General features: G+C 49.9%; 1 protein-coding gene across 1 annotated transcript in view; it reads left to right on the plus strand.

Annotated features, from left to right (window-relative positions):
• Positions 1–22,438, plus strand: part of LOC128270890 (serine-rich adhesin for platelets) — a 29,908-nt gene extending 7,470 nt beyond the window's left edge. The window contains exons 2-11 of the mRNA XM_053008316.1: positions 10,769–10,916; positions 11,018–11,181; positions 11,253–11,460; positions 11,528–11,836; positions 11,921–12,003; positions 14,457–16,094; positions 17,130–17,336; positions 18,586–18,669; positions 19,505–19,734; positions 19,827–22,438. Coding sequence (XP_052864276.1) covers positions 10,769–10,916; positions 11,018–11,181; positions 11,253–11,460; positions 11,528–11,836; positions 11,921–12,003; positions 14,457–16,094; positions 17,130–17,336; positions 18,586–18,669; positions 19,505–19,734; positions 19,827–19,948 — 3,193 coding nt within the window. The 3' untranslated portion in view covers positions 19,949–22,438. The remainder of the gene's footprint in view (positions 1–10,768; positions 10,917–11,017; positions 11,182–11,252; positions 11,461–11,527; positions 11,837–11,920; positions 12,004–14,456; positions 16,095–17,129; positions 17,337–18,585; positions 18,670–19,504; positions 19,735–19,826) is intronic.
• The last annotated feature ends 939 nt before the right edge of the window (positions 22,439–23,377 follow it).

The raw sequence follows: 23,377 nt of genomic DNA on the forward strand, positions 1-23,377 counted from the left end.
GAACATGTCGCGTGTTGTCGCTGAAAAAGATGACGTTTTGTTTGTTTTCGCTCACGTTCGTTAACAACAGCCCTACCGCTTGTGCGCGCGCCCTCTGGGTCCTGGCAATCGGCAAACACCTTGGACGCCACAACAAGATAAAAACCCCATTCGGTTCACTGACGAAACAATTACGCGACGATAAATGTGCATTTGTGTGCCATTAGGAGGTGGGTCCCTATCTAGCCTTACGGCTTCTTATTAAAATGGCTGGTGTGCGACACCTGAGCGGGCTTTTGCTATCCGTTCCGACACATTTTTTACTCCCAACGAAGCCGCGGCATGTGGGGGCCTAGAATACCCTCCTCCGCTCCGGCAACTCCTCCGCTGCGAACGAAATGGCGAAATAATGAAGATGGCGACACGTGACATTTTACAGCCCGCGATGTCGCCCGATGCGCTTACCCTCGTGTTCTCGTGTTTGCCCATGTTTTCCATTTGTTGTCGGCCTTGCTTCACCGTTTGAGACCGTTGGGGCCCATTTTTCTTTTTGCCGGATCGATTCGACAAGCAATATCGGGGGGGGTTCGCCGGTGATTCCCGGAAGCGCGCTAGGAGGCCCCGTGCTTTTTTCGTAGACAGCAAACGAAAATCCGATTCAAGGTGAATCGCGGCTCTAGTAGATTGTAGTTGTTGCAAAACCCCGAAACAGGCCCGGACCCAGAAAAGGCCAACTGCAGCCCACTAGCATGCAGCAGGGACATATTTGGAAGCGCGAAACGCAAATGTCACTCGAAAACCATCCGTTTGTCAATTTTGTTTGCGCGTTCGATTTTTGGATATTTTTGGCTCACGGCGCTCGGCGGAGTCTTTTTAAAACGGTGATCTAGTTTCTTCTTTGTATTGGCCAACATAAGCCGCTGTCTGCCGAGAGCCTCTGATGGTTGCCGCCCTCCCGTTTGGGTTGGATTTTGGCCGTTTCTCGGAACATCGGCGGCAACCCATTAAGAAGGACGCTCCATCGCTTCGAAATCGCTTAAAATGGTGCAGCAGAGCAAATGTTTGTGTGTCGTTTTGGGCATCCCATTTACAACGGGCGCGCATAGCGGACGGAACGGGGTCGAAGGACGAACGTGAACCGCTGCTGCTGGTGGTGGTCCCCAAAATACGTCATTGTTTTGCGTTTGCTGACGTAACTTTGCAACGGGCCGCACTCCAGGCGAACCTTGGTGGCGTTGCTGCGAGCACACGTAGTTGACACCAGACCCCGTTGCTGGGGGGGCCGTTGAGAAAAAAAGAGTTTAAACGAAAAGCGCTTTTTCAATTTCGTTTATGCGACGTCCCGATGGCGTAACAGAAGGCACGTTATGTAACACTGAATTTAATCGACTGTTCTTGGTTGTCCTTTCTCGTTGCAGATGTTTTTAGGATTATCAAATCTTAATGCCATTTAATAACAGGAACATTATAAAGTGCTTAAAATTCAATTGAAAAATTTATTTTTAAACAATTAACTCAAACCAATTAGAAAACAAACTTTCCTAAATAAATCCAGCTAAAAGGGATAGTGCAAAAGTGTTGGCAGTACACTCTTACAGACAGCAGCCCTAGTGCCTTAGCCACGTTCATTCCATTAAACAACCCACTCAACAACTCGTCTCGGTTGTCTACTAACGGTACTCGGAACAATCCATGCCAGCCAGTCAGAAGAATCAATGCGCCTTGCTTTCCAGTTTTACTCACGCATCTCCAGAGCTATCGATCGACGGCGCCCGGTTGCGTGCGCGCGTGCAATCGCAAGAAAGCTAATTAATGTGTGAACCGCACCGTCTCAGTACTTCCATTTCCAGAAACCCCAACCACATTGACGCTCCACACTTGTTTTTGCACTCAAATCGAACCATGTCCGGTGCGAGCTCTGGGTTTCGGAACACGGCTGAAAATCATGCACGTTTTTCCCGACCAGACTGGACTATGTTGTTACCTTTATTTGAGTATACTTGGGCCAATCCTATTTTATTATGTGAACAAGACTTTAATTCTAGTATTGATAGAAGGAAAAGAAGCCTTAACTAGTATCCATCATGTAAACTAATCAATCTACCCCTCAAGTTTGCTGCTTGGGTCACCAGGAGTGGCTCCGGAGTGATGATGACGCAATTACCGAGATGAGCACGCTGCACCCCCCGTGCCACGTGCCTGGGCGAACAAACACACCGCACTCGTTCGTGTGTTCGGAGTGTGGCGAGCTCGGAGAATTCAGAATATAGATTCGATACGGAGCGTTTCACCCGGATCTCCACGGTCCGCGGTCCCGGATGTGGCGGATTAGATGGGCCCGTGCTGCTGCTTTCTCACGGGGGTTGGAACCAGTACCTGCCCTGTTGACAGCACAGCGTCCCATCCGTGGGGATGATTTGTAGCTCTAAAACAGTAAGTCGTCGTACCCCAGCCGAATGGGAACTATCAGCGGCGTCATCGAGCGAAAGTGTTGGTCCACTTCCACTAAGGTCCGGGGCACGGGAAACCTTTAATGGAACCGGGTTTCTCGGGGATTCCCGTTTGAGGACATTTTCCCCGGTGCGTGTGTGCTATCGCGCCCCATACAAGTGCGCGGCGCGGCCAAGACAACTGATCAAACAACAAAAACGCCAGCGGATGACGTGGTGGTTTCCGTGGTGCAACCCGCGGGTTCAGGGCTTGATAAATACGCCGCTGCATGTGAGCTGATAACTAGAATTGCGAGCACGTTTCGCTCGGCACTCCGCCCCGTCGCTGCTACACGGATTGCTAATTGTAGCGTGCCGTTGCGTGCGCCCCGGGCTTTAGACGCACCGCGAGACGCGGGAGAAATCAAGAGTTGCATCGATCTCCGGCCGGGGGGGGGCGGTGCAACGATGCACTTTTATGGAGCACGTGGTGGAGACGTCGGTGGGGCCCCTATTACGCTGATGATGATGGTACGTGGTGTCTATTAAAGTGGAAAAATGTTTGATGGCACTATGATATCGCTGCTGCTGGCGGGTTGAAAAGGAAAACTCTGCCGAGTGGCTCAAAAGTGGATCAAACCCGGGGAGAACCCACACTTCAGCAGTGAAAGTCGTTAGGATGAGCTTGCCTTCTGAAAGGGTTTGGCTGGCTGCCTGCCGGGGTTCTCATTACTTTCCTACGAAGGAACCGAGAAAGTCAGCAAGGCGGGGAGTGGATAAAAGTGGTTACAAAATAAAGATGAGATCGTGTTTCCTACCGGTGGTCCCTTTTTTAATGAGCCGCTCATCGATTCGGGCCAAGTATGCGCATTTCCAATTAAGAATGGAACGGGTATACGGCATCCAGTATTGCCACTCTTTTTCGGTTTTCAATTTTCGCAATTATGTAAATTTTGTGCCACAAAATGATGACGGTTTATTTGGGTATAAACCCCACCATTACCGACTTCTAGAGCAGCATCTTTTTAGCTCGTACGGCACTTCTCCAAGAAGATACCAAGTTGCCTAGCCCTCGTCTGCCACTCGGCTCCGGTCAGTGCGTTGTTGTTCTTCCCCACCGGACGAATATGGGTCAACAGTAAAACCTATTTTCCGGCTTTAAAGTCGGGGAAGGGTTTTCATAGGGCCGTGCCGATACAATCCGGCAGCCTGGTCCGGCGCCGGGAATGTCTTCCGAAGTGGTGCGCACCCGTCGATGTTTTATGACGTCCACACCGAAATGGGTTATTTAAATATTTATCCTTCACGTTTCGGAGCGCCCGAGAGTCGCCGAGAGGGGCACCACAATATGAGCACTCCGGCATTCCTTCGTCGAAAGTGAAACCACGTGTTGTTGGGGCCGCCTCGGGAACCACGCCTCGCCGCGCACGATGTGCTAAACAAAGCGCCGTAATGGATGTTTGAAGAATGGTCAGAGAAAGAAGAGTGGTTTTCTTGGAACAGGCATCCCGTAACCATCCCGTAAGAGCTGGCTGGGAAGAAGCGACCTGGCGGCGGCCGCGAGCAGGGAACATGTCGATGAAGAAAACAATGGAGCGGGCGCGTCGTAGACACAATTCCCTACGACCGGTGAACGGGACAGCACAGCATCAGCGCGGTACAACATTATGACGTCTAATGTATTATTGACCATCGCCAACGATGATGACCTGGGGCGCGACTGACCTGGGCGCACACCATCTTCGGACCCGAGTGCCGCGCAAGATCACGTCAATTACGCGCCTTTCATAGAGCAGTCTGTGCGCGTTGCTAGGTTACGTTCTCCGTAATGAAGTTACATCACCGGGCGCTTGCTAAGTGTGATTTAACGTCACCACCGTCCACCGGCTCCGTGTAAGACGTTTTTCCGCATCGTCGAGTCCGCCTCCTGCGCGATCTACTAAATCAATGCCGGTCGATTGTTGCGGTGCGAGAATGAGGTGCGGTTCCTTCGCATCAATCGGATGGCGGATTGAAATATCTTCCTGGATGTGTTGCGAGTTGAAGGAAGGAAAAAGCGTACCGCCGCGACTGTTGCATCACACTAGAAAGAGCGAGCAGGAAAGAGTGACATAATGAGAGATAGAGTGAAGATTTGAACTAATTTGAAGAAGACCAACTAAAGCCACCAGAACAAATGTGTGCCGCCGACGGAACCGAGGATGGGCGCGATGATGGAGCAACACCACACAGCAGCCAGATGCTGATGACGGTGGCCGAACGGTGCGTCGTGTTCACACGCGCAGCGCAGCGCAGGAGGGCCACTTTATGGGCTGCGTTGCGGATCTTCGTTCGTATTTTTGCCTTTTTCGTATAACGTTTCATGCTCCGCTCGGGCGGGTGTCGAATCGCGGAAAGAAACGCGGAACGAAGAATGGTGCCCGTTACCATAAATCATCCGCATGTTATTGCGCCGTGGCCGGGCACCAGAATGCTCCCTCACCGGCCGTTATTAGACTCGAATTTCAATTTCTTCTGAATGTTTTTAAAATTTGATGGTTATAAACTTTTAAGACTGATGGGCGTTTCGTAACATATTTTTTTGGGTGAAGTTGTTGGTCACTCACGATCACTTCACGCTTTCACGATCTGTCATGGCGAACGCTAGCGAAAATTTGCCAGAATTCGATGCCCAATGCCTTATGAAAATACGAATATAATCACCCGCTGTCCATTAACGATGAATTTGTACCATCAAACCTTTGAACGAGTTAAAAAAACACATTTTTTAGAATTCGACCAGGATGTGTCGCCAATCTTACTGACATATTGTTAGTTCAGTTGGGCTCAACTGGGCTAGGTAGCTGGCACAGAATATTGAGCATCGCATTTTATCCTTATTTTTACTGTTTTTAAATATTGCAAAATTGCAAAGAAGGAGTTATTACTTTCATCGCTCTAAATGGATTTCTTTTCACTCAAATGGTTGCCCAAAATCTGTGAAAGCGAAGCCGTAAAGCAGTCACGAATCAATGGGCAGAAGATAGTATCGCTCGGTGACTCGCTTCAAACCGGAACCGGACCGATCGTTCTCGCTGCGGCCGCTCGCTGCCCCGTTCCAACTCCAGTAAAAGTGACGCCATCATTTTGAAACACGCCCCAGATCGGGTCGGGTTATGGGTTATGAAAATGATTACCATTTTCGTGAGTTTCGCGTTTTAACTGTCACACATAAACTTTGCCGCGCACCGGCACCCAACAACCCCTCTTTGGTGGCCACCACCCTTTGGGGGCTGCCAAAAACCATTTACCACCGATAATATTCCGATTTTTTCACTTCCCTCACTCACGAAACGCTTTCTGCACACACACGGCTGGCCGGCCGGTCGGCCGTATGTGTGTGTGTGTGGCACTCGAAATGCCCGTCGTACCATCATCATCGTCATCATCATTGACAGCAGCAGCTTTCGAGGCGACGTGATCGTCGTCGTGATAAAACGAAAGCTATCGACGGCGCGCTGTCCGACGGTAGTAAAACCCGACCCGATTGGGCCATCGGCAGCAATTCGCTTCTTCCGGAGAATCAATTTCATCACCATTTGCACGCGCGTGCCCGCGCCCCCCATAAAAAGGCAAGGCGAACCGGGCCCCGTGATAAATCGGCAATCGTAGTGTCGAAAACTGCATTGTGCAGGTGTCAAGGAGCTGACCGTGATACACGACGCCGGGCCCCGGACCCTTGAACGTCTTGACTTCTCTAACCTTCGGTGGCGATCGCTAATTGAAATATCCCCCCGGGGGTATTGGAACCGTGACACGGATCTCAAGACCGTGCGGAATAAACGCTCTAAATCGAGGCGTATTTGGCGATTTGCATCTTTGGGGGACGATTCAATTAAACGTTTCTGCCGTTTCGCCATATTTACTCGGTTTTTTTACAAACAAATTCCTCTTGGAGTCGAATTCGTCGGTCACGCACATTATGCTCCAAAGCGAAGCATAACGGCTTGTAGCGCGACCGAAGCTCTCGCAGTTCGCTGCTTCCCAAATCCGCTTCACCAAGGCCGCCAGTTCCGGCCCAGCTGCTGTGTGTGTGCCAGTGCGACCGCGGACAACCTTCACCGTTTTGCATCATTAACGAGCCGTTGCCGTTGGGCTGTAGGCAACATGGCGATGGTCTTGGTCATGTGATCGGGTCGGATCGGGGGGACCTTTCCACTCACCCAGTGCTTCGGATACCGTAAATGCACCTATGGCCTCTACGCCACTGGGTCCTCCTCTCGTGTGTGCATGGTGCATGCAGATTGCCGGTGTCCAGTAAAAACATGGCGCACCAACCCACGCCAAGTTCAATGTTGTACGGCCAAGAACGCGCCGACCGCTGTGTCTACTGTTGGTGTGGGTCTCTCGAAAAGCGTTAAACAAATATGCAAATATGCAATCGCGGGAGACCAACTCCGGGTGACGTTCCGGATGATGATGATGATGGTATCACTGGCAGGATTGATGGGTCCGTTGGTGATGGCCCCCCGGATTCGACTTGTAAATTTAGAGGTCAAACTGTGCGATTGCGAAGAAGTTGGACTTGGCCGATGGAGGTTGGTGTGGTGTCCTTCACCCGCAACAGCTGATTCCAACCACCGGGCCCCGGCAGTGATGGGTTGTAGCTGGGGTTGCCCCGTACATTGCCCCTATCGCGGTCGTCGACGAGGAAGTCACGTTGTGTGCTGATTAGTCGGCGTCTCACGATTGACTTAGACGGGGACCAAGACGGGGGCTCCCGGTGTAACCGTTGCGTAGGTTCTCGTGGCCACGGCCATTATTCATTGTTCACTATTTTTATATCATTTCGCGGCCGGGGAGGAATTTGTAGGAAACCCGTGTCTCGCGCGATCGTAGCAGTGGCAGAGTGTAGGATGTAATCGAATCTGGCTGTTGTTGCAGCAGCAGCACCACACCGATGACATGACCCAGCATCGGTGCCACGATGAGTCATGTGACGGGCGGGTTTGTATTGCATTCTTCGATCGGAACTCGTTTGGTGGCGGTGGCGTAAGACTCTTTTCTTAACTCGATGAGACAACTTTTATGCACACACGAGATGATCAGTGCTCTCGCCCCGATTGCTTCGATGCAGACTGTCGTCACCATTTTTTGTTTGTACAAAGTTTTAGGGATTTCGAAATCGCTAAGATTGCTTCGCTGCACATCACTTGTTTGGCAAACTCCAACCAAAGAATACTTGATCGATGCTGTTAACGGTTGACAGCTGAACCGTTCGGAGCTGTCACCGAACTGTTTGTTTATTTTGTTTCGTGCTAAAATTCTTCCCGCTTTTGAGGAATAGTTTGTCACCATTTTTACCACCCAAAACTTGCTTTGGGCGATGATGGAGTGTTGTTTTTTGCCATTCAATATTAACGGCAATTGATCGGGGAAGCCGAACTTCAATTTTTATGCTGAGCTCATTAGTGTGGTGCGGCCCCCCCTTTTGGGATGATGAATGATCCCGGAAAACTCCGCGACGCTCGACGTGTGAACTGCGCGGGTAATGGCGGTGGCTCCCAACTTTGCCCATTAATTAGGGCCGCCCAGCAGCAGTAGAAAACCTTCAATAAATAACGACAAACGATAGGCTTAGAACGGAGCTTCCTACACTGGGCGTACTCAAATTGAGTCATGCTTCTGCACTGATAAGGTTCCTCGGTTCGTGGATGGCACAGGAGTGGTACATCGTAGAAGTTGGTAGAAGTTTCTCGATCAAGACCTCTTTCTTGTTGACATTCTTTAGCAATTAATTAAAGCAAGTTCTATCCTGTTTGCGCTTTTTACTTTAGAATCGCAATTAAATTTCTTGTCTCGTTTTCTCACATTCTTATGTGAATAAACAATTTTATGACACTTTAAGCAAAACACTTTCTATGTTGCCCTGCTTTTATCGCTGTTATTTTGATTCATCATTCACCAGTAAAAGGTGCCGATGTTTATTGATCACTGCTTTACCATTGATAAATAATTTAAAACACGCTTTCCACCATCTTTATGTCTGTCGCTACGTCACGCACGCATTCACTGTTTGAACGTCCTTTCCGTAAAACGTTGCGTGTTCTCTATCAACTGTGTGCCTGTGTCCCCCCTGCCCTGGTCCTTCCACACCGCAGCATGATTGATGACCGATTTGGGCGGTTGGCCGACTCTTCGGTTTGATCGAATTAGGTTGTGCCCGCGCCACCATCGGAAACCGATTTGGTGTCGAACGAATGTCAAACACCTCTCCGGGAAATGTCAATCCGAAATGATTCAGCGAGTCCTACCGTGGGCCCGCATAGCTGGCATTTTTTTTTACGAATTATGCCATGGTGCGGGAAAGTCGATGACCGCGGGTCGACGATGTAAACGCTGTTCAGGGGGCCGTTGGTGGCCACTGTCGTCGTCGCCGTTACTGCTCTCTTGCCGCGGTGCGCTTCGGTGACTGTAATTTATTCGATTTTCATATCACTTCTTGCGGCCAATTATGTTGTTTGGCTGGCATTTTCTTCGTACACCACCACTCCTCGTGCGCTCTGATGGTCGATCGGTCGGTGTCGCGGTGATTTATATGTTTTCCCGTCCGCGGCTCCCGTTCCGCGTCGTCCAGAGACTGTTTACGCATGCAGCCGGAGGAAAGAATATTAGATTTGCTCCTGACGGCCGCCTGTGAGGACTGTGTGTGTGTGGAAAACAAATCATATCTGGTGCCGCCGGTGCTGGCGCGACGGAAAAAACAAATCAAATAGAGTCTCTTTCACAAATCGGTGGCGTAAAACAAATTGGATGTTAAAGTGTTCTGTTCTACTTCGCGCGAAGGTCAGAGATGGTGGCCTCATTTTCATTGCATTGGAAGTGTACCCTTTCGACGGTTTATATTAATGAATGCCACCTTGAAATCGTATTATGATAAGGCGCTTAAAGCTCTAATGTTCGCCGGAATGAAAAGGGCGCGCAGATCGCGGCGCATTAATGAGTCGCTATGCTGGGCCCCAAACAACGCCCCCAAGCGGTCACGTGCGAGGCGATGCGTGTAATTCGAGCTCCCCACCGCATGACGCGCATGCCGATGTTTCGCTCGCTTCCCGTTATGAGTACAGTTTTTCCGGTACAACAAATTCGATGGACTGACCATCCACCGGACACCATTCGAGCTCCTAGAGGGCGAGTCGGCGTGCAAATTTTACTTTCATACAAACGCCACGCCCGTAGAGGAAATTGTTTATTTCCGGCTTTCGACGTTCCGGAATGCTTTTCGGTTCGGTCTGTCAGGCGCCGGATTGGCGTTGGGCAAGAGAGAGAGACAGAAAAAAACGGAATCGAAAAATTAATCTCATTTCCTTGGCCACCAGGCGAAGCAGTAATGTGCAGGCTACAACGTTGCACTAAACGACCGACTCAAATCATGATCCCGAGTCCCGGGAACAATCGGAACCGGCCGGATCGAATGATTCTCAACAATCAGACACACTTCTATGGATGCCCGCCCCCCTCGATGCCGGTGGCTTGTGTCCCGCAACGTGATGTTGAGCGATGCAAACTAATTGCATTTTGTCGACTCCCGCCGAGCCGAGGACGGCATGAGTCGCCACCCGACGCCCGGTTTGGGTTGGGTCAAGTTTAATCCATTTCCGTCGGCGACATTCGACAGTCGGAGGCAGCAGAGCAGAGTATTATTGTCCATTGGATGGAAATTGAATTCAGACTACCGGGGGTGGGGGGGCTCCGCGATTGACCGCCGGTGGCCTATCAGTGCCCGGAATCGTGCATGTGCATGTTTTGCTTTTACTGTTGCTTTCAGTAATTCCTTAATGCACATTGCATAGAGGCCCCCCTTTGTTGGGTTGTAAATCACGGGGCTATAGGGAAATGCAGATCCCATCTGCTTTGACCTTCGCCCGCGGTCCACCCGGTGTCCGGGATGGCGGGGCGACGGGCAATAAGAAAATGGCATTCGCTGACCATGAACTAGAAACACTGCTGCCTGCAATGGGTCGGGTCTGGGTTATCAGTCAATTTTGTCAGCCGTCACCGTTGTTTCTTTGTCATCGCGGACGGCGGGTCTCGGGGAAGTCACGAAAGGTCACACTTTTTCCGGGGCGGGTGCTGTGCGAGTTACGCTGCACGAAAGCCGCCTCTTTATCACGGCGAAACGTGCACGAAGGACATTTTACTACGCCCTACCCGGGTGCATGCAAAACAACATACAATGTTACTTTTTTACGGTCACACACATTCCATCGGGTGGCCGAAGGCAGAACAAAGTGTCCAATCGATCGGTGCTTGGTCCGTTTTTTCCGCTTCTGCAATTGTTTTAATGACTTTTTAACGTTCTTGTTGCGCTTCCGTTACAGGGAGGAAGTAAAAAACCATACCGTCAAGTGGGGCCAGAAGTTCGAGTTTCCCTGCAAGATGACCTCGAACGCGTCGACCGGCGTGCTGGACCCGTGCACCGTGCGGATATCGGTGCGCAAGGAGATCAAGGGTGGCAGGAGTTACCAGGTGAGTAGTGCGTGCGTGTGTGGTGTGTCACGAATGTTAACGGCAATGTTTCTTCTCTTATTTTTTCTTCTTGGTAACTTTCACGGACTCGGACTGAGTAGAAACTAGGATTCACAGATCTTAACCTGGCCGAGTTTGCCGGTTCGGGTCTGACGTCTAGGAAGTGCTTGCTCGAGGGCTACGATACCCGGCACCGGCAGGACAACTCGATGCTGAACGTGTCGCTGCGTATGCACATGATCCAGGGTGATATTTTGTTTAAAGTGTAAGTAACTGGCCGCGGCCGCCGTCGTTCGGGGCGAATCGAAAAGCTAATCATGCCTTTTACCATTGCAGTCCTTCTCCAAGTCCAAAGTCGAAGACGGCCCTTCCACAGGACAATCTAACGCTAGGGCTGCAACCGGCCGACCCGACGATGGCCGGCGGCCCGGCTGGCGCTGGCCCCGTCGTTACGCCCGTCGTAACGCGCGTTTCCACCAAAGATGAGGCAACCGTGGTGGTGTCCGCGGTGTCCACGTTCGACTCGTTGCCGAAGAAAAAACCTGCGCAGATTCTACCGACGACGATAGGTGCGCGCGCACTGCCCAGCAGAGGGCAGCTTCTTCTGGCAGGAAGAGCGAACCGATGTTAATAACCCGGCTTCTGTCGTTCCAGAACACCAAATATCGACGGAGATGGACCCACTGTCGTTCATTATTACCGATTCCGGTATCTCTGAATCTTCCGAACCGCCATCGTCGCTGCTGGACTACCAGTCGAACCTGCCCACCGTGGCCACGCTTCCCGCGGCGTCCAGTGTACCGCCGCAAGCGGGCAATCCGGGGCAGCAGGTGGTGGTTGCGTCCGGAACGGCGACGGTCGCCAGTAGCGGTGGAGCAATCGAACTGGGTCATTCCCGTAACTCGAGCAATACTAGTCAAGTAAGTGGGTCCACCCTATGATGCCGTAGGTGCGCTTTTCATCCGACGCTTTTCACCCCCCTTTTCTCACCCACCAACAAACAGATGTCCAAAGGTTCCGGTTACAGCAGTTTCTCCCACAGTCAGCACTCGCGGCAAAGCTCCGAGGGAGACTCGGGCCATCAGAGGTAAGTAGTGCACAGTTCAGAACTGTCCCGCCCCGTTTTGTTTGTGGCCTTCTCAAACCCCCCCACCGTGTGTAGTAGTCGGGTTTTCGTTGCTCGGCGTATGACAAACCATCGTTAGATTCGTTCTCTCGGTAGCACTTCGTTCACTGTTTCCATAGGCGAACTTCTTCTCTCTCAACCAGTCTGGTTCTCTTCTGCATCTTTAGTTTCTGTACATCCGATTTTCCCTCCTCTTTCTATATGTGTGTGTTCAAAATTCGTTTCTGCTGCAAGATTGAACGATTCCCGTTTCTGTGACCCTCCCTTGTTACTGTTACTATCAGTGAGGTTTGCTAGCGGGCCGTATGACTTATGATTTTCTCTTTGTACCCACATTGTACTTATACTTTAACTTACTACTTAGTACTTATAGTATAGTATACTTTAAGTATATGAAGTATACTTTAACTTATATGAAGAAGCAAGACAATTTATAGATCAGTTTATTAGTTTATCCTTTCTTTTTATTCACTTTCAACATCGTTTTTTGTGACAAGCTAGCAAAAGCTCAGTCAGTTTCATTCCGTGTCACATCTACTAGTTGTACTTTAAGTTGAACTTATCAGAATGTGGATATTGTGTGTTTTCTATTTGAACTTTCGATGTGTTCCTACCCAGTTTAACTGTTAGCTGTACTTACTTGCCTTAGAGTCCATCAGAGGGCAGTTCCGTAGAACGGAGAACATCCGTCGATTGAATTTCTCCGATGACATACTCTAACTTGTGCTACGTTCCAAAGCAGAGCCGCTAGCAAAATGCACTACTAATGGTTAATCGGCCTCTTAAAAGTGTTCTAACATCTGGGTGCATTTATTAACATCATCAATGTAGATTCAGCTAACCAATAATCTATCTAACCGCACGCGCTGGTACAGGTTTCTGGGGCGTGTTTTCTATGTAACTAACTTCTTCACTTTTCGCAACACTTTCTGCTCTAATAATATGGCGTCTGAGTTCATCTGTTCAGGCATGCAAATATAAGCAATACATTATTGAACTCAAATTCGCGGTTCGATGGTGTTGTCTGACCTTGTACAAAAAGTTCCCTGAATTCACTTATAAAATGTACGATATCTGTTTATAGATCAAAGTAATCCCCAAATGGACTGCAACGCATTTATGCCAACGGTTGATCCAATCCTCAAAACATTTTTCAATCTCGCGACCTCCCTTTTGGTATCTCCATTGTCCATCGGCAATCTTCGATTTTTCCATTATCTTCTCTCGGTTGCTGAAACGCGTTCCTCTCAGCACAAGCCACAGGGGACCAGATCAGCTGAATTCGGTGGTTGTTGGATAGTATTCGTGTTGTTTTTAGCCAAAAACTCGCGGCTAACGATGACATTGTGCGACGGTTCGTTATCGTGGTGCGAGTTGTTCGCCCACAAATCCTTGGGTTTTCGACGGATTAATTCACGCCAACGTCTCAAACTCCTTGGAAATGAGAGTGACGTTCAAGTAAAAGACTTTTGACAGTTGACAGCCGAGAGCTAGGAGCGCCACACGGCGGTCATTGCGGGAACTTTTTGTGCAGGATGCAACTTCATCACGAAGGTGTTTGGTCCCTATTTTATTGGTCGATCAATTCGTGTAAATCGATTTGCGCCGAAATATTTCGCCTATTGGCCATAAATATTAAAAGGACACAATGAACTGATTTAAATTGAACCGACTGCTGATGGTTTACAACCACAAAACACTACTTTGAGTTGGTAATTTCATGAGCCACGAGTAGCTGAAATCGGCGCAATTCTTGGCGCAGCCACCAACGTCCTGATCAACTCAAATGCTGGTCCATCTCGCTCTCCCTCTCTCTCTCTCGCTCTCGCTTACTAAACCGCCCGTACGATCGCTTTCGTCGCCCACCGTAGTAACAGATTACGACCCCGGCACCGGCTGCCGACCGGTCTTGGTCCATCTCTAGAGTAGTTACACTGTCATTAGTGCCCGTTTTAGTTCCCCTCCGGAAGAGCCCCCATGTCGTCGTGGTCGTGTCACCTTTCACCGCGTGATCGCCGCTTTTCCGACCGACCAGCATTTTTTGCCACAAACCAAACCAAAACTATCGCCGTAGAACCGTTCCGGTTGTGAGAAATATGTTTTTTGATTTCGCCTTTTTCGTTTTTTCTCTCTTCTTTTTTTCTTTTTTCTTCCTTTTCCCATTAATTCCTTAACGCATTGTTTTGTTGGTTTCCCTGTTTTTTTTTTTTTTGTTTTTGGTTTGGTACTCATTCTGACCCATCATTGCGATGATACGGTATCCAACACCACACACACACACACACCAACAATGTGTGTTGCGCCCCAAAACCCCTTTTGTCGTGTGTGTGTGCGCTGCCCCGCTTCCCTTTTGATCCGATTCGATCGTGGATCGTGACACAAAAATGTGCGACACCCCACCGCGGATATAAAAGGTTCCGCCAGGGGTCCGCGTCCACGGTGAAGAGCAAACCGCTCATTACAGTGTCCTCGTCGTCGTCGTCGTCACCGTCACCTTCGGGCACGGTGTCGCAGTCCCTCGTAAACGGTAGCGTCGGTCGTGGCTACGTGAATGCTAATAAGAAACTTTTTGCCAGTGGCGGCAGCAGCGGTGGCGTGGGCGCTCCGCGGATGACCCCCACGCGGACGGTGACCGCCAACAAGCTGCTGATGAAGCTGCGCCTCCCGCAAACGCCCACCTCGGACTCGGACGGCGAGCTGTACTCGACGCCGGACATGACGGTGCTGTCGGACGGGGGCAGCGAGGATCGGACCGAGTCCGGCCTCGAGGAGTTTGGCACCCCGACGGCGGAGATACCGCTCGCGAAGCTGATCAAAATCAAGAGCATGAACAATCTGGCCATTCCGAAGGGTAGAATGTATCCGGACGACGACGACTCCGACGACTCCCAACGACGGGATGGTCCACCGTCGGCCAACGACGACCCGAGCGTGCTGTCCGGTGGCACTCCGGCGTGCGCGCTGAACCTGAGCCGCATGAAATCGCTCGGCAATCTGTCGGCGTACGAGCGCGACTTCGGCGACACGCCGGTCGACCTGCTGAAGCTGAAGAAGGACTTCGAGACGCGACGGTTCAGCTTCGCGAAGATGAAATCGCTGACCGACCTGACGGTCGACGACGAATCGGACGACGTGCTGGTGCGCCGGCGGCGTCAGGTCGAGGTGGAAGACGAACGGAACGCCGCCTCCAAAGTGCCCCGGTCCCCGACGACGTCGCTCGGCGGTGGATCGACCGTGGGCCCGGCGACCGAACTCTCCTGTCGCTTCCTGCCGTTCCAGATGCGCAACTCGTTCCACAGCGGCGTCTACCGGAAGCGGTCCGGAATTGGCTACACGCGCTACATCGGTATCGATGACGATTCGTCCAGCTCGGCGGTAACGGCCGGGCCCCTGCAGGGCAGCAATCTGACGAAGATAAACTCGCTCGGCACCATCCCGACGGTGGGGCTGGAACCGGTCGATCACGTGCCATTCCTGACGCCAAACATTGGCCGGAAACGGTTCGCTTCCAACTCGACCACCACGAGCGTCACCAGCAGTCCGGATGAGAACGAGCAACCGCTGGTGACAGCCAGGGCAGCCAGCAAAGTGGTGGTGCGTGGCTCGGGTCGCGGCACCCCGTTCGAGCGTAACTTCCGGAAGAGTGCCCCGATTGGCGACGTTGGCGGGGCCGCCATCGGTGTGAGTCTCTCGTTGGCCAACGCCAGCTGCTCGTCGGCCTCGGTCCAGCAGCTCCCGATCGGTAGCTACTTCCGGCAGTCGGACAGCAACTTCTACAACATCACCCGCAACTACCCGATCGGAAAGTCGTCTTCCGCCAACCTGGAATCGCTCAAACACCGCTCGTCGTACAACAGTTTTCCGCTGAGCCTGATGAAACAGGCCGCCAATGGTTCGGCCGGTGCCGGCTGCGCCGAAGCAAAGAACGTGTCCAGCGGGGGCACCAAGAAGCCCTCCCCGAAGGGAACGGTCGTTTCCGGCGCGTCGTCGGTGGTTGCTGTGAGCCCGGCGGCGGTTGCGGCCGGTGTTCCGGGAAACCGTGTCTATCATAGGTAATGACGAATTTCTACCCGCCCGATCCGGCCGGTTGGTAACCGTGTCCGTCCGTCCGCCCGGAAGCGGCATTGTGGCGTGCGTCTGTTTGTGTTGTGGCGTTCGAAGTAATCGTTGTACAGAAAAAAACGGTCTATAAAGAAGGGGACAGCCTAAACATGAACAGGACAAGTCAATAGCCTCAACGGTGTAACGTAACACACAGGCTCCGTTTTGTGTGGTTTGTAAAATACTACTTGCATATAGTAGACGAGAATAGCATCTTCATTTGTCCGTAAGCCATCGAAATGGGCGCAATGGAGACGCCCAGTACCGTGTGGGTCACCATGCGTCTCCATCGGCCGGCAAGCGGTGTAGCTGTGTGTAGTGATAGATAGTTCTACACATACATCATCCTGACCGAGACACTTGTCTGGCCCCAGTCCGGGGGTTTGTGGAGTTTTCTTTTCATGTAACATGTCTCTAAAGATCACTCAGGAACACGCGGAACACCGGACCAACTTGTGAAAAGCGTTGTACAGAAAGCCACACCAATCCTGCCGTTGGATGGCCACAAAGCATAACAAACTGTGTGTGTTTGCATTGATGTCTATAACTTGCATAACCTTCCCGTTCATCGCATTCCATAACATTTACTTTTAAACACTTTCTAATGGTTTTGAAAAAAAAACTCTTTGTTTTATATTAACCTTGTGCTTGTGTGTCCCTTTAACGGTGTTTGTCTCATGTTTTTTTGTTACATTACTTTAATTGTTGTGTTTAACGTGTGAAGGTTTTGGTCGACGGCGCGCTCTGTGTTGCTGTTTGCGCTGTGTGCCAGGGAAGTAAAATGGCCTCTTATAGCGTTCGATCGGCTCACGTACGAACGATCGGTGATCGGAGCCGGTATCGGAAGCAGCAGCCAACCAGCCAGCGAGCCCGACTGTGTGTTTTGGTTTCGTCTTCATCTTCTAATTTCCATCATTTGCTCTCTATTGTTTTTCGTTCTTTTTTTCTCTCTTTCTCTTTCTTCTTCCTCTCGATTCGTCGTCTAGATTCCGCTCGGTAGTGCGGGTGGTGCTTAAGTTGATCATTAAACGGCAATCGAACCACACCCAATCGGCAAACGATTGTCCGAAGTCCGTGTCGACCGCCACCGGCACTGCCTGCCATTCTATCTCCAAATCTTCCAATTCTTCTACCAATACCACTACCACTACTACCACTACTACTACTACTACTACCAGTGCGGCGGTGCTAAAGTAAGGATCAGTAATCGGCTAGCACTCACAGACACTGAACACTGCAAAGCTCCGTTTTGGACACGAGTTAGGTTTCTGTTGTTTGCGGTTTGCGTTACTTGCGTCGTCTGCGTTGTTCGTTTGAAAGTTGCGCCGAAAAAGTGGAACCGTTTTAACACCACCACCACCATCACCCGTTTGAACCCCGTTCGCTTGTGTTGTCGTAAGCCGTTGTGTTGCACCAAGAGTCAAGAAGAAGTCCCCCGATTGTTCCCAAGCCCTTTCCATTCGTTTTCAACATTCTCACGCGCTCGCGCTCTCTGTACAGTTCTGTGTATACCCTGTCCAGTAGAATAACTGTGATCACACACCACGGAGCCACCTGATTGTACATTACCGATGAACGGCGTGTGTTTGAGGGGGTCGTGTTGTGGTCGGCTTTGTATTTGGAAAAATTTGGCACCAAAAATTGTAAATTTTCGCACAAACACACACTAGATGTAGTGGACACAATGTAATTCGCAGTTCGCACTAGTATGGGCTAGTGAGTTTTAGTATTTCCGATTCATCTTTCGTGTCTTTACACTCTCTTTTTTACAATCACAATATTTGGTTTTGATTGGTTTTTTTTACGTTCCCTTCCGATCCTTTTTTCTACACATTCGATGAAGTATTCGATTTTTCACACAGACCCACCACACAGCTCTCGATTCGATCCGTTGCCCTTCGATCCAGACACCAATTACCTTCTTTTTGTTCACCAATCCGCGGTACTCTCTAATTACCACCAAGTGTGTCTATCAACTAACTCTTCCGCCCGCTCCCCCAAATACAGGAACATTTGCGGCCTCCACCGGCGCTTGCTGGACGGTAGCACCCGCCAACTAACCTCACTAACGCTAGCTACACCACCACCTACATCCGGCGGCGGCGGCACGACGTCGTCGTCCGGCTCGAGTGCGATCAGTCCATCGTCGACGGGTACGTCGGTGGCCGGTGGCACCCTCGCCGGTAGCACCTGCACCGGCGGCCTTCCGCCAGGAGGAGGAACAACGATCGGTCCCGGCCCGCTGCTAAGTGGTGCTGACTACACGGACGATGGGGCGGCGGCGGCGGTAGCCGGAACAGCGACCGCCGTCACCGTCTGCCAAGGGCCAGGGATCGGCGGTCTTCCTGGCGGTGGTCCGGGTGCTATCGGGAGCACCATCGGTGCTACCCCATCGTCGTTGGTGGCATCGTCCGTCCCTTCGCCATCGTCGTCCGGCTGCAGCGAGTCGATGCTCAACAACGGCACCACCACCAACACCACCATCATCACCACCGCGGTCACCGCCGTCACTAACGCCTCATCATCTCTCAATCTACCATCTTCGCTTGCGCTCCGACGTCCCAGTGCTAACATGTTTGTGTTTTACTCTACTTCCTTTTCTTTCCATCGCTCTGCTTGTGCCAACCATCTCTTGCCAACTTGTTTGTTTGCCTTGTTTACGTTTGTTGTGGCCGTGTGCAGCATGCTTGTTGGTTGATCCTGTGTTCAATCGGTGCCCATTGCTGCTGTTGACCAAAATATTGGACCGCTAATTGGACCGCTATTCTTGCATGCATTCTCACATCGTTTGCACTGTTCAATTTACCAATTTCTATAGAATAATCTTGTAATTTTGTATATATTTTTGGTTGCCTGAATGTTTGTTGCTTGCATTTATTGTGCTCTTTAGTTCGAGTTCTACTTGTTACACTCTGATTGGTGCGCGGTTGCATTTAGTTTACCTTCTTCTGTATTTGGTGTTACGTTCCACAATGGAGTATGTGTGTGTGTTAGTTTCGAAGCGTGTTTACTGTACAAAAGAACGAGTGCGCCCGGAAAAGGAACGGCGCCGCTCCCGCTAGGAGTTTCCCGGACAGAAACGCGTAAATGGCTCGCGGTTGCATCCGCAGGATCCTTGCCAGGATCGTTTTGGCTTGCCTTTCAGTACTCAGTTGATGTTTGTTTTTATCCTCTCTCTCTAAACAAATGACTCGCCGCTCCTTACGATTCCCCGTCACACACTAATAAGAACGTTTCGCTTCTGTTTTTTTTCTTTCCTTTCTCTGTTTCCTGTTTTATGTTACGATGTTTCTTTTTCTTCTGTCACTACCCTTCATTCCGAAACGCGCCTCCGCGTTCCACGACCATCCCTGGGGCGCCACATGTTAAGAAATCCCAGTTCTAGTTCAATCCCCATGAGTGAAACCGGTTCGCTGGACCGCATGAAGTCGGCGGCCGAACGAAGGAAAAAGGGCCCCGGGCTGGACGGGGACGCCGGTGCCGGGGCACCGACGCTTTCGGGCCGGGTGGAGGGTACCCGCGTCAACACCGGGTTGATCATCGACGAGCTGCTGAAAAACACCAAACTAGACCATCTAGAAGATGCCGAAAGTAAGTGTGTTTGTGTGTGGCAAATGACGCGGCGAGCCTTCGTCTTCGGAGCACTAATATCGTCAACATGTTCGCTCCCCGTTTTTTTTTAGATCCCACCGGACTGGCGCTGTACATCAGTAGCGACGGTACGACGATGGTTGGCAGCCACGAGGTGCGCTCGCGAATGCCGGCCGGAGCGTTCAAGCAGGTGGTCATGGAAAACCCGAGATAGTAGCAACAGTAGCAACTAGCGGCAGTTCCAATCGCTCGATCCATCCATCTGACCGCACCCGGTAACGTCGCCGTCGGTCCGGCATCGCTCGTTAGCCACCGTCGAGTTGGCGGGGCGGTGCGGTGGAGCCTCTCCTGCCGTCAACGTCATCATCGTCATTATTGTCATCCAATTTGGCCATACCGCGTTCGATAGGGCTGTCGGTGCAGCACCGACGTAATGTGTGATTATCTGTTCTTTATTTTTATTCGTTAAGAAATCACTTTCCTATTCGCGTTCGTCGTGTATCGGGTAGTGCGGCGATGCAAGGCTTCCTTTCTTCGTATTATGATTGGTCTGTACCGGTGTGCGTGTGCGGTTATGGGAGTGTGAAAGACATCCATTGTATGGGCAGGCCACAAAAAACCACCAAGCGCAACTGCGAAAGTTCTGAAAGATCAAATCTTTGCAGCAGGACAGGGGATAGAGGCACCAGCAAGATAGAGAACGTACCATACGCCATTATGTTGTGATAAACTTTAACGGGTTACAGTGTTTTATTTCTTCTCTCCCATTTGCATCGCACCCTGGCAGAGCTGACTAGATGGTGGTATTTTTACGGATTTATAGTTAGGGTTTTTGGTAGACATCACTTCTGGTGCCGTGGCCGATCAGAGAAGGCTGTGGTAGTAGTAGCCTCGATTTTGAAAGCAACCGCATGGTGCCAATCAATGGCGATGGCGATCAATCGTTTGAGGCCAAGGCTAAGAAAAGCCTTCGATAGACTACTCCTGCACAACTGACTATCCGGACTGACCGTGCAACGTTACAGACCAAACCAATAGAACAGTAGAACAAGAACAGTGCCCAAGTGCAAGAGCAACATGTGGCGCAGGATTGTGAATGAGACACAAAAGGGTGGTCGAGGTCGCGCATTCTCCAGCGAAAGTGATAGCAGCACGTCACGATCGGGCACGCGTAGAACGTGGTTTGTGTACAGCTTCGACAGAAATTAAATTGTACATGTGTGTGTGCGTGTGTGTGCGTTAGTAGTTGAGGTATTATTATGATTATGCTTATTAATATTACGAGCACCATTCTGTTTTATTTCGTTCCAGTTAACGTAAAAGTTAGAGAGAAAGCAAATGAAATTTGTTTATTTTTGGTACTGTTCTCTGTGTCCGTTCATGCTATATTATTACCTATTCTACATCCCCAAACCAACCGATGATAGTATCGATTTCCGTTCTGCAGTCGAGCGAGATTTGTTGCCCCAAAACGGAATGATTAATGAGTCTCTTTCTGCTGGTACACGATTGTTTCGTTAATGTGTTGATGCAACCTAAAGCGGTCAACAACAAACATCGCATTTGTTCACAACAAAGGCGTGTAAACTGCCATTTGTAATTGCAGCGAAGCGTGCATTGGTGCGAATTGGTGGAACGATTAACATAGTTTCTTCCTCTATACCGTTTTCCTAGATTGTGCTCTATGTCCAAAAGTGATTGAAGTATTGTTTAGCAATTTTTTGTGTATATACGTATTGGCAGGTTTAAAATCTATTACGTGAGGTAACCGTATAAGGATACAGGATGCAACACAAACTGCTGCAGCACAGGAGGTGGAAGAAAAAATCACGGAGCAATGTAAAATTGTAAAGTCGCACCACCAATGGGAAGTTAATGTTAATGAATGGTAACAAGATGGTAAACCTACTGAGCGATAAGAGAATTACGATTTATTAAAAACGCAGGCACACACGGAACTCCGCGCGCTAGGCCGTGTGGGTTGAATGATTGTGGTCCGGTGTCCCGGCTAGCCAATAACTAATTTGTTTGTGATTTAGAGTGATGAGGGCTGCCGAACTAAAAGCATGAAGCAAACATTCTTACTAGAACCGACAGCGACCAGTAGAGCGCAGTTCAAGTAACCGTTTTCAATAGCAACCAATCACAACCGTTCTCTAAACAAAGGAAATATCATATTTTTTAGCGTTTTTTAGAATGATATTCGATTCGAGAGACTTGTGGAGCTCTAGCTAGCTTTGTGAAGGTCGCGGAAAAAGTTATAATAATTCAGCGTAGCAGTGTCACTAGTGAAGGAAAGCATTGTAGGGTTTTTTGTCTCGTTGTCCATAAAGGACGTACCACTCGTTTTCGTACGAAGTTTCGATAGATACCAAAACTAAAAGCGCAAAACCATTCTCATCGCCGTTCTTATCATTCTACAGCAAAAGGGTGCGCGGTTTTCTGGTTCGCGAATCGATCGTGACCGAGGCAAAGGAATAGAAAACCATCACAAACATCCGCGCAAGTATTTGTATGTTTTTACGAACAACAACCGTATGCGGTGGCTCTGTTCGGCTCGTTGAACAGGATGCGTAAAGTATGATAAATCAAAACACACAAAAGAACGAAAGGGTGCCCGCTGGATTCGGCTTGACATCCATCGTGTGGTCGATCTGCGTGAGGTGAAACAAAATATACAACAAACAACAAAACATGAACTCTGAGGCTCAATGATAGAAATCAAACCATAACAATATTCAAACAACAATCGCACGGTAGTAATGTGTCTTATTTGCAGGCTGAAGTGTGGCCCACCAAAGATCCGAAACCGACCAGAGTGCAGTGGCTCCGATACTACGAAAATGAAAGACAATTCTAAAACACGTGCGATAGGATAAAAAGTAAAACTTTCTAATGGTTAATTCTAAATACCTAATCTCGTTTATTTCTACCTTTCTATTCATTTCTATTCGTGTTTTTCGCCTTCACCAAACAATAATAGTGTTAGTGTGGACAGGAACTAACTACTCGCAATGTGGTGAAATATTTCACTCCCTTTGCTGTGAAACATTTCGATCATTCTCGTCGGACAAAATACAGTGAGTTGCGTTAAAAAAGAACAATGTGATTTATCTATATATATAAAAATGATTGTTACTCACCGTCCTTCCTAACTTCCTACCGCTTCGGGCGCGGCGAGCTGAAAACTCCAGAAACCCTGTTTGCCATCGGCCGGTTTGCCTCGCGGCTGAGTGCGTCCTCCAGGGCCACCCGGACTATCTGCCAATTCTGATGGAGGGAGTGGACGTGATCGAGGACGAGATCGTCGTGTGGATCTCCGAAAGCGACGGCTGGGTAAGGGTACGAAAGAGTCGGCGAACGATTCCCGGGCGAGCAGATCACCTTTACGAGCCAATGTCTGGTGGGGGCCAGCTGTGCTTAAGACCCTCGGCCTGTATTTATTTCTAAACATTATCTTTTAAAACCACAAAACCCTTGTTAGAATTCCGCTAGAACCAAATTCGGAAGGTGGGAGTTTTTTTTTGAAGGTGAAATCTTCTGGTGAATGTTTGAAAACCCTTCCCACATTACAAAGGTGGTCTCCCATACAAAATTTAGGTTAATTTCAGCAAAGCTCGAATAGTTTTCAAGCAAATTTGAG

Source organism: Anopheles cruzii, chromosome 3 (genome assembly GCF_943734635.1).
Source record: "Anopheles cruzii chromosome 3, idAnoCruzAS_RS32_06, whole genome shotgun sequence".
NCBI classification, from domain to species: Eukaryota; Metazoa; Arthropoda; class Insecta; order Diptera; family Culicidae; genus Anopheles; species Anopheles cruzii.